The sequence below is a fragment of the Pseudonaja textilis genome, chromosome 5 (genome assembly GCF_049901715.1).
Source record: "Pseudonaja textilis isolate UNSWEBS1 chromosome 5, rPseTex1.2, whole genome shotgun sequence".
NCBI classification, from domain to species: Eukaryota; Metazoa; Chordata; class Lepidosauria; order Squamata; family Elapidae; genus Pseudonaja; species Pseudonaja textilis.
This window is the reverse complement of record NC_141994.1, coordinates 74,563,355-74,574,540: the sequence shown is the minus strand read 5'-3', so window position 1 is coordinate 74,574,540 and position 11,186 is coordinate 74,563,355. Positions and strand designations below refer to the sequence as shown.

At 48.7% G+C, this 11,186-nt stretch overlaps 1 protein-coding gene across 1 annotated transcript in view; it reads left to right on the top strand.

The window, feature by feature from the left end:
* Nucleotides 1-11,186, top strand: part of KCP (kielin cysteine rich BMP regulator) — a 75,358-nt gene that overhangs the window by 40,194 nt on the left and 23,978 nt on the right. Inside the window, 8 exon segments of the mRNA XM_087935617.1 lie at nucleotides 879-1,226; nucleotides 2,949-3,034; nucleotides 5,471-5,561; nucleotides 5,830-5,912; nucleotides 6,805-7,096; nucleotides 7,204-7,286; nucleotides 7,917-8,084; nucleotides 10,210-10,303. Coding sequence (XP_087791743.1) covers nucleotides 879-1,226; nucleotides 2,949-3,034; nucleotides 5,471-5,561; nucleotides 5,830-5,912; nucleotides 6,805-7,096; nucleotides 7,204-7,286; nucleotides 7,917-8,084; nucleotides 10,210-10,303 — 1,245 coding nt within the window.

The window sequence follows — 11,186 nt, the reverse complement described above, 5'->3', positions numbered from 1 at the left end:
TCAGGCATGGAAGGCATTGGGTGACTTTGGGCCAATCGCTAGGAGGCTGTAAGTTCTAGTTCCGCCTTAGACATGAAAGCTTGTTGGGTGACTTTGGGCCAATCACCAGGAGACGGTGAGTTCTAGTCTCGCCTTAGGCAGGAAAGCTGACTGGGTGACTTTGGGCCAATCATCAGGAGACAGTGAGTTCTAGTCCCTCCTTAGGTATGAAAACCAACTGGGTGACTTAGGGACAATCACTAGGAGACTGGGAGTTCTAGTCCCTCCTTAGGCATGAAAGCCAACTGGATGACTTAGGGCCAATCACTAGAAGATGGTGAGTTCTAGTCTCGCCTTAGGCCTGAAAGCCAACTGGGTGACTTTGGGCCAATCACCAGGAGATGGTGAGTTCTAGTCTCGCCTTAGGCATGAAGGCCAGCTGGGTGACTTTGGGCCAATCACCAGGAGACAGTGAGTTCTAGTCCCGCCTTAGGCATGAAAGCCGGCTGGGTAACTTTGGGCCAATCACCAGGAGACTGGGAGTTCTAGTCCCGTCTTAGGCATGAAAGCCGGCTGGGTAACTTTGGGCCAATCACCAGGAGACTGGGAGTTCTAGTCCTGCCTTGGACATGAAAGCCAATTGGGGGACTTTGGGCCAATCACTAGGAGACTGGGGGTTCTAGTCCCACCTTAGGTGTGAAAGCTAGTTGGGTGCCTTTGGGCCAATCACCAGAAGACAGGAGGTGATCAATGAGTACGAAGGGGACGGTGGTCCAGGAATGGGTGTAACTGTTGCACAACTACAAGTTGTGCAAATAAGTCTTGACCAAGACTGTCACCTGCTCCTCAAGAAGGAGGGGACCCATAACACCTCCTGCCTTACCTTCTTGGTGGGCCAGGTGGACGTAGCGGGGCAGAGTCGGTCCTTCAAATAGCCCACCCCCTCATCGTAGCAGAAGAGGCCTTCCGCGATGCTCCACCCCCTACCCTTCTCGATGCCATAAGCTCCGAGGAATACCCACCAGGTGAATTTTGGGGCGTCTCCTGCAACCTTCTCTCACTGTCCCAAGGGTGTGAATACGCCTCCCAGCGCTACCTGAATGGACAGGAGTTCCCGGACCCCCAGGACACGTGTGGTCTCTGCTCTTGCCTGGACGGCTTCGTCACCTGCACGCGGAAACCCTGTTTCCAGGCGCCCTGCAGCCACCCTCTCCGGACGTCCAGCCAATGCTGCCCTACGTGCCATGGTGAGGTCCGAGGGATGGGAGGGCGGGAGAAGGCGGGAACGGGGATTGGGATTCTACCGGTTCAGAACGGTTCGGGCGAACTGGATATTAAGTTTTCATCTGGTTGCCCGAACCGGTATTTCAAACGACTGGCTGACCCCGCCCACCCCGCCTCGTCCCTCTCAGGATTTCCCATGTGGTCAATTTTCGACGCAGGTAGGTGCATGGTCTACGCGGAGGCTGTGGGAGTGGGAAAAATGGGCCTTCCAGAAGTACCAAAAGTCCAAAAACAGGCCTGTTTCTAAGATATAAGACATAAGACATAAGAATTTATTTGTCATTACACTCGCAAGCGGGTGCAACGAAATGAGGTGCTCTTCCACAAGTAAAACTGGACAACACCATTGAAAGAAAAATAAAACTAGACACAACAAACCATACAATAATCTCTATACAATTTAAAAATGTAAATACCCCCTTACTCTCAGCCATTAAATTCCACAAAAATCTTATGACCCTGCATTCAAACTCAAAACTGCCCTTGGATAAAAACTGTTCTTAAATCTAGTCGTCCTTGTTCTTAATACCCTGAATCTCCTTCTCAATGGTAATAGTTCAAAGAGCTGATGTCCCAGATGAGAGGAGTTATTCAATATATTAAATCTCTTCCTCTTACATCTGTTCCTATACCGTTCTTCCAAAGAGGGGAGTGAGCAGCCAATGATGTTTTGGGCCATCTTCATCACCCTCTGAATTGCCTTTTTCTCTGCCACTGTGCAGCTCGAGAACCATACACAGAGACAGTAGGATAATATACCGTATTTCCCATGTATAAGCACCTCCTTTGTATAAGCCACCCCCAATTTTTGGACTGTGAAGTTTTGAAAAATATTTTATTAGAGAAACAAGTTATGAAGAAAGAAAATTTACAAAGAAACAAAATTAGACGTCTAGATCTACAACTTCGGTCATGACGCCGAAAGCGCGGTGCGGCGACGCTAGCAATCACGCATCGGAACGAGAGTTGAACGAAGCATTCAGGCCGATGCCTAGCGTATGCATTTCTATCGCGTACTCGCACTCATAATCGTATCATCACGTACAATTTTTACAAAAAAGTATAGCATACTGCTGGAAAACCAGTTTATTCCTACTTTATTATTTTATGCATTTTTCACGTATAAAAAGTGTACCTGCTTTGTATATGCCACCCCCCTACTTTTTGGGCTTGAAAATTTTGGAAAAAAGGGGTGGCTTATACATGGGGAAATACGGTACTCTCAATTGAACTCCGATAGAAGGTAGTCAGTAGACTCTCAGCCAGTTGTTGTTTCCTAAGAATCCTTAGTAAATACAACCGTTGTTGTGCCTTCTTAATTAAAGCAGCGGTGTTTCTGGCTTCCAGGGGGCCTCTGGAGCCCAGGAGGGACCGTTTTTGCCCTCCCAGAGGCCTGAGGGAAGCCTCCGGATTCCGGGGAAGGCAAAAAACAGCCCGCCCAGAAGTTCCAGTAGGCCACGCCCACCCAGCAACTGGGCAGCAAACCGGTTGCTGGGATTTTCCAATCCCACCCCGGGAGGGAAGCATGATTGGCTACAAAGAAAAGAGGGTGGACCGTGACCTTGCTGACTTTGGTGTGCGCTATCCTCATACACCCCCCCCCAAACTGACTTCTGGGTACCCATCCCCCGCCCCCGGCAGCAGCTACAGCCGAGCCACTCACTTCTCTTCCTCTCGCCAGATAGACTGCGCCTTTCATGGGGTCACAGTTGCCAATGGGCAAGCCGTCCCTGATCCAGGAGACCCTCTCTGCTCTGAGTGCACCTGTCAGGTGAGTGTGGCAGTTGCCAGGAGCAGGTGAGGAAGGGAGGGAGGGGAATGGAAAGGGAGCATGAAGGGGAAGGAAGGAAGGAAGGAAGGAAGGAAGGAAGGAAGGAAGGAAGGAAGGAAGGAAGGAAGGAAGGAAGGAAGGAAGGAAGGAGATAATGGAGAGGAAGAAGGGAAAAAAGGAGAGAAAGAAGAAACAGAAAAAGAAAGAAAGAAACAAGAGAAAGAAAGAAAGAAAAAGAGGGAGGGAGGGGGGAGGGAGGAAAGAAAGAGAGGGGGCAGAGAAAGATGGAAGGAAAGAAAGAAAGAGAAAGAAAGAAAGAAAGAAAGAAAGAAAGAGGAGAATGGAGAGAAAGAGAGGGGCAGAGAAAGACAAGGAAGGAAGAAAATAAAGAAAAAGAAAGGAAGAAAGGAAGGGAAAGAGGGAGGGTGGAGAATGAAGAGGAAGGAAAGGAAGGAAGGAGAGAATGAAGAGAGAGAGAGAAACAAAGAGAAAAAAGGAAGGAATGAAAGAAGAAAAAGACAGAAAAAAGAAGGGAGGAAGAGAGAGGAAGGAAGGAAGGAAGGAAGGAAGGAAGGAAGAAAGAAAGAAAGAAAGAAAGAAAGAAAGAAAGAAAGAAAGAAAGAAAGAAAGAAAGAAAGAAAGAAAGAAAGAAAAAGAAAATGGAGGGAGGGAGGAGAATAAAGAGAAAGAAAGCGAGAGGGGCAACAAAAGACAGAAGGAAGGAAAGAAACGGAAGGAAGGAAGGAAGGAAAGGGAAGGAAGGAAGGAAGGAAGGAAGGAAGGAAGGAAGGAAGGAAGGAAGGAGAGAATGGAGAAAAAAAGAGAGAGAAAGAGAAAAAAGGAAGGATAGAAAAAGACAGAAAAAGGAAGGGAGGGAGAGAGAGGAAGGAAGAAAGGAAGAAAGAAAAAAGAAAGAAAGAAAGAAAGAAAGAAAGAAAGAAAGAAAGAAAGAAAGAAAGACCGACCAAAGCTTGCTCTTTTTATACATCATCTAAATCTGTCTTTTTCCAAACGGGGCAACTTTGAAGAGGGGTGGACTCCAATTCGCGGGCCGAGGAATTCTGGGAATTGAAGTCCACCCCTCTACAAAATGGCCCCGTTTGGAAAAAGTCAGGGATGCGCTCAAGGGGGACTTTCTCTCACACAGTCTCAGCCTGAGTTTTTGACGGCCGCAAAGGCCTCTGATGGGGCTAGAAACTTGCTGGGCCAACCTTTTCCTTGGAAGCCTGAAGGTGCCAAGTCTGCCCACCATCCTCCAGCCAAAATAACCAGAAGGAAGAAAAGCACGAAATCTTTCACGCTGCCCTGGTGTGTGTGTGTGTGTGCAATAAAGACACGTACAGTTGCCTGTTGCACAAACAGCTGGAATCTGGACCACACACACACACACGCACACACACGTGGCCAGACAGCCTGGAAGCCTCAGGCTTTTTCCTGTCCTCAAAACACTAGTCCTTGTATTACGACTGTAATTGTGCCAGGAATTCCAGGCATAAGTCATGCTTGCCTTTAAGCGGTTCTCCATGTGATTATGCAGGATTTCCCCTGCTTTTTGATGGTGGTCATTAAGGGGATGCTATGGTTGTAAAATGAACGCAGAAGTCATTAGATAAATTCTGTGGTTGTGAAGTGAACAGCAAGGCCCATAAAGCATTCTCTTCTCTTCTCTTCTCTTCTCTTCTCTTCTCTTCTCTATTCCATTATTATCTCATCTTCTCTTTTCTTTTCTTCTCTTCTCTTTCTCTCTTGCATTCTCTCTCTTCATTCTCTCTCTCTGTGTGTGTGTCTCTCTATCATACTTCTATCATCTCTCTCTCTCTATCATTCTTCTCTATCATCTCTCATTTTTTCTTGCATTCACTCTCATTCTCTCTCTGTCATATCTATCATCTCTGTGTCTCTGTGTGTCTCTCTGTCTCTGTCTGTCTCTCTCTCTCTGTCTATCTATATCTATATATATTCTCTTATCATCTCTCATTTTCTCTTGCATTCTCTCATTCTCTCTCTATCATTTCTCTCTGTGTTTCTGTTTCTCTCTCTCATATATATCTATATCTATCTATCTATCTATCTATCTATCTATCTATCTATCTATCTATCTATCTATCTATCTATCCCTCTCTCTATATATCTATCTATCTCCATCCATATCTATCTATCCCTCTCTCTCTCTTTCTGTATGTATGTATGTGTGTATATATATATATATATCCATGTACCTCCATCTATCTCCATCCATATCTATCTATCTATCTATCTATCTATCTATCTATCTATCTATCTATCTATCTATCTATCTATCTCCCTATCTATCTATATTTTCTACCTATCATCTTTCTCTCATACACTCACACTCACATTCTCTCTCTCTCTCTCTCTTTCTTTTTTCTCTCCTTCTCCTCCTTCTCCTCCCCTTCCCTCTCCCTCTTTCTGCAGGCGGGCTCGATTCATTGCATGAAGAAACTTTGCACACCAGCCAACTGTGCCCACCCCGTGCCCGGCCCGTGCGCCTGCCCCCTGTGCCAGGGTGAGTGACTTCAAGAGATGCTTCTACCCCTTATCTGCAGGGCTGCTATTCACTCACTCGCTCGCTCGCTCGCTCACAGGTTGCTTTAAAATTCATAACAGAAAAAAGGAAAAAAAACCCAAAGGAGCAAAGCCCAATCCTGACCAATCTTGGCCGCTTTAAGATGGGTGGACTTCAACTCCCAGAATTCCCCACCCTCCCAACTTCTTAAAGGGCTGGAAGGGGTTTCTTTACTCCAACACTGAGTGGCCTCTTTTCCCCTTTCCAGGCTGCAGGTTCCAGGGTCAGGACTACGGGGATGGAGAGAGCTTTGCTTCCCCACACCAGCCCTGCGAGGAGTGCCAATGTCTGGTCAGTAGTGCGGGCAGAGGGGCTGAGTTATTGCGACAGGAGAGGGAGGGGGTACAAGCTACAGCAAGTCCTCATTTCACGACCATAACAGAGCCTGAATGGATCCATTTTATGACTTGAGTGCGATTTTAGGACTCGGTTTTACTTTTTGCTTTTTGCAATGGTCTTTATGCAAACGCAGCAGCAGCCATTTTGTGTTAACGTCACGGTCCTTAAATAAACCCTGGGGTCACTAAATGAAGCCATTGTTTCAAGATTTTTGCCAAAAACATTGTAAGCACCAGTTTTTGGCCAAACCATCATAAAACCTGGTCCAGGGACCGCAGGATGCTGCAAACGGCCCTTAAATCGCGCTGTGTTGACGAGTTGGGTGACTGAGAATCTCTATAGAGGAGGGGTCTCCAACCTTGGCCCCTTTAAGACTTGTGGACTTCAACTCCCAGAGTTCCTCAGCCAGCAAAGCTCCGCAGAGAACAACCCCACCGACCATCAGCTGTTTCTTAGCTCAGCCAAGGGTTGGGGAAGACCAGGGTCAAGGATGAAACGAAGGATGTGCCTTAGAGTTGGCTTCACCCGGATAATGCCGGCACGGTCGCTCCTAATAAATCTTTTTTTTTTTTTTACTCTCAGAGACGTGGCTAGAGACTTATGATTTGAATGGGGGTGGAATGTCGGAGCCTGAGCTGAGCTAAGAAACAATAGAATATAGGAGAAGTGGGTGGGGCGAGTCAACATTTCCCCTACCCGGACCCAAGAACCGGTCCAAAACCGGCTGAATAGCACCACTCCGGGTCAGGTCTCATTCCCCCAAGAATGGTCTCTCAACTGGGAGGCAGCCCACTGGCCGTTGCCCACCCCTCTTGCCAGCTCCTTGCCCTCTCTCTCTCTCCAGGCAGGAACGGTGACGTGCCAGCCCAAGCCTTGCCCGCAGCAGTGTGCCCACCCCGTGCCCCCCACCAGGGATGCCTGCTGCCCCCTCTGTGAGGGCTGCCATTACGAAGGTCAGGAATACGCCCACCGAGCGGTCTTCGCGCCACCCTCAGACCCCTGCCGCCGCTGCAGCTGCCTCGGGGGCAACGTGCTTTGCGCTCCCGTGGCGTGTCCACCAGCCTCATGTGCCAAACCCAGCCGAAAACCCGGCGAATGTTGCCCACGGTGCCCAAACCCAACAAACGTCGCCCACGGTAAGAACAACCTGGTTAGCGATTGGCTAGAAAAGACGCTGGGTGGCAAAGTGATTGGGTACCCCAAAATCTGGGAACCTCACCCCCAACTTTTCCCCTGCCTCTAGTGTGCCAGCACGCAGGACAGGAGTATCCCGAGGGCACCCAGTGGCTGTCGGCATTGGACCCTTGCCAGGAGTGCTCCTGTGGGGTAAGACCCCCGCGTTGTTGCCCTGCAGACCCCACCTCAAACCAAGAAAGGTCAAAAAAGTCAAGAGCATGACCGCGTCCGTGCCGCTATGCAGAGGTTTCAAAAAATCGAAGATAACCCTAAATATCAAAGCTCTCTTCCAGTATTTCTCAAGCGGGGCCACTTTAAGAGGCATGGACTTCAACTCCCAGAGTCCCCCAGCCAGCCTGGAAGGCTGTGGAATTCTGGGAATGGTAGTCCGTAAGTCTTCAAATGGCCAGCTTTGGAATGCCCCTGATTCAGAGCACTGTGTTCTGACCCAAGCCTTGTTCAAATCAAACAAACGTGAAATATGTATGAAAGCAACCCTTTTTAATGCGGCGCTGTGAATTCTGTGCATTCACAGCCAACAGTCACTTCAAATGAATTGTCCCAGATAAGAGTAAACCCTTTCGAGGTTACGAAAGGCTACTAAGAACAAAAGACTAATTGCAGATAAATATCACTTTGGCACTATTCAGTCGCACCATCCCGGCTGCCATTTTGACTTTTTTTGATGAATTGGGCGGACTCCCTCTGCTTGGGACTCTTCTTACGTTCTTGAGATGGCTAGAGGGACCTTATTCTTCTCTCTCTCTCTCTCTCTGCCAGCCTGGGGGCAAAGCCTCTTGCCAGCCAGTGCCTTGCAAAGCTACCCTCTGCTCGCACCCGGCTCCGGGCCCCTGCTGCCCCGTGTGCCATGACTGCATCTTCGAAGGGGAGCGCTATGCCCATGGGCAAGGTTTTCAGCCGGAGTCGTGCCTGCAGTGCATCTGCCAGGTGAGTGCCCACCTCTGCCCCTGGGCACGGCTCTCCTGCCACGGAAGGGTAGCCTGCCCACGGTTATCATCTATGTCGCAGGCAGAAATCCAAGCCTTCAGGGTGAGTAGCTATTCAGGGTTGCTGTCAGTCCGGCCCCAATTTGGACCTCTAAGAAAGAAAGACCCTCGACTCCCATTTGGTTGAAGTGATAAGTTCTTTTACTTAAGTTGCAACAAAAGTAAGGTTAGATTCCTCAACTTAAAACAATCCATTTAGCGACTGCTCAGCTCTCCAAATGAATGGAGACTGCAGATAGTCCTCGACTTACGACAGTTTATTTAGCGACCGTTCGGAGTTACAATGGCACTGAAAAAAAGGGACTTGGGACTGTTTTTTCACACTTACGACTGTTGCAGCAGCATTCCCATGGTCACCTGATCAAATTTCAAATAGCCTGGCAACTCGCATTTATGACTGTTGCAGTGTCCCGAGATTACGTGATCTGCTTTTGCGGCCTTCAGACAATCAAAGTCCATGGGGGGGTGGGGCAGCCAAATTCGCTTAACAGCTGTGTGACTATCTACATGCCTGCAGTGATTCCCCTAACAATAGCAGCAAGAAAAGTTGTAAAATGAAGCAAAACTCACTTAGCAAGAGGAATTTTGGCCTCTGTTGTGGTCGTAAGCCGAGGACTACCTGCATTCCTGTGCAAAATTTAATTTTTTCCCCATACCCTGGCCCTCGCCCCCCCTGACCAGTCCATCAGTGTCCATGCTGGTTTGACGCCTTGGGAACGGCCCGGATGCTTAGCACCTCTCGACGCCATTTCACCTTCGGTTCCCAGGCCAGGTGTCCTCCTTGTCAGCTAGCTTATTTCAGTTTGACACCCCTGGTTCTTGTCAACGTGTCTCCCTCTTCCGTCCTAAGCTTCCCCAAAAGGCACTAAGCAACTCTGTGTCCTGGCAAAACCTCTTTTATTAAATGAATGCGAATTTAGTGCATTCACATTCAACCAATGGCCTGGCAAACAGTCTGGCAAAGGTAGAATTATTAGCTCAGACCTTATCTATCCTGGAAAGCTGCCCGGTAAATAGTTCCACACCCAGTGCTGACAAGGAAGGGCTGGGCACAGAGTCTCTAGGTTACACTGTTCAGAGTCTTACAGTGTAAATTCAGCGCCAGAAAAGTAAACACAGATGGCCGAGGCTTCATTTAACTTCTTTATAAACACATAAAGTAAATTTTACAATACCAGTTGTAGCTTTTCTCCAAGGTGGAGCAAACTCAAACAGAAACAGACCTCAGTTTCACTTTAGTTCAGCAGGCAAGCAAGACACACGGCAGAGGGGAGGAGCGGTTTCGTTTCCAATGGACAGACTCAGAGCTTAACATAGCTGCAGAGCTGAATATAGAGTCATGCCTAGGCTACTTCTAGTTTCGGTTTCCAAACAGTCCTCGTTGGCTGACTTACTTGCTATGCCTATTCGTTGGCTGACCTTATCACCAAGCTCTATTCCCGTTCATGAATTTACTCCGACATACACAGACAAATCTTCATGAGGCTCGAACGAACGAACGAACGAATTGTTTCCTGCAAAAAGAGCCCTCCCCTTTTGCTCCTCTTTTAATCCTTATAGGAGGGGCCATTCATTGTCCACCTGTGGCCTTTCAACCACGTCAACCCTGAGTTCTTAGTTGTTCCTTCCTTTCGGCAGCTCTGCATATGCGCAGGCTAGGAACCGGATCCAGAAGCTCCCCCCGTCTCACTGCTGTCTGAGCCTGAAGGCCTCAGCTGCCCTGGCCCCATCCCTGCCTCTGATGCAGAGCCCTCCTCCGGGCGTTTTTCAGCCTCCAGGACCGGCCCAGTTTCCTCCCCAACCTCCTCACTGTCCGACAGCCGCCAGTGAGCCGCAACACTCCCCTCCCGCCGTTCGTCTTCAATTTCTCACCCGGAATTCCTTCCTCCTTCCATTTTGTTTTATGGCAGGATGCCTGTTAACCGAAGATGCTGGAGATTGGCAGGCTCGATGTGGGCAGGATATGGGCTGTGCCCGCCCTCCGGAAGGAGGGGGAAGGATCAGAGTCAGGGGTCTGCGGGGCGGAGGGTGACACTGATGTTCCCGCTCATCTCTCTGTGTTGCAGGACGGGAACGTCCGGTGTGAAGTGATTTCCTGCCCTCCTGCCACTTGCGCCCAGCCGGTGACGGAACCTGGAGTTTGCTGCCCCCGTTGCCAAGGTGCCACCTTCAGCTTGTCCCTTTTTGACCCCGCAGGCGCCTGGGTGTTTCCGAAAGACAAAGGAAAGATCTCAGGAATGTGGCCTTATAAAAGGGGCCATTGGCTGCTCTGCTCTTTTCTCAAGACTAGCCATTCGGCACCTCCCTGAGGCTTGGTTTCTAGTTGTCGTTGTCTGAGACAAATAGACCATCAGTCTTGGGTTGGCCCAAACCATTCGTGTAGTGAGCAGAAAGCTGCCCTTCCTAACTACCCTGCGGTAGGAAGGTCAGAAGGGAAGGGAGGGAGGGAGGAAAATAGAAAGAAAGGGAGAAAAGGAAGGATAAAAGGAAAAAGAAGAGAGAGAGAGAGAGAAAGAGAAGGGAAGGAAGAAAAGAAGGAAGGAAAATAAAAGAGAAAGAAAGAGAAGGAAGGAAGGAAGGGAGAGAGAGAAGGAAGGAAGGGAGGGAGGGAGAGAGAAGGAAGGAAGGAAGGAAGGAAGGAAGGAAGGAAGGAAGGAAGGAAGGAAGGAAGGAAGGAAGGAAGGAAGGAGAAAGAAAGAGAGACAAAGAGAGAAGGAAAGAAGGAAGGAAAATAAAAGAAAGAAAGAGACAGAATGAAGGAAGGAGAAAGAAGGAAGAAGGAAAGAAGGAAGGAAAATAAGAGAAAGAATAGAAGAAGGGGGAGAGGGAAGGAAGGAAGGAGAAAGAAAGGAGAGACAGAGAAAGAGAGAAGGAAGGAAAGAAGGAAGGAAAATAAAAGAGAGAAAAAGAAGAGAAGGAAGGGAGAGGGAAGGAAGGAGAAAGAAAGAAAAGAGAGAAGGAAAGGAAGGAAAGGAAATAAAAGAGAGGAAGAAGAGAAGGGAGGGAGGGAGAGGGAAGGAAGGAAGGAGAAAGAAGAGATAGA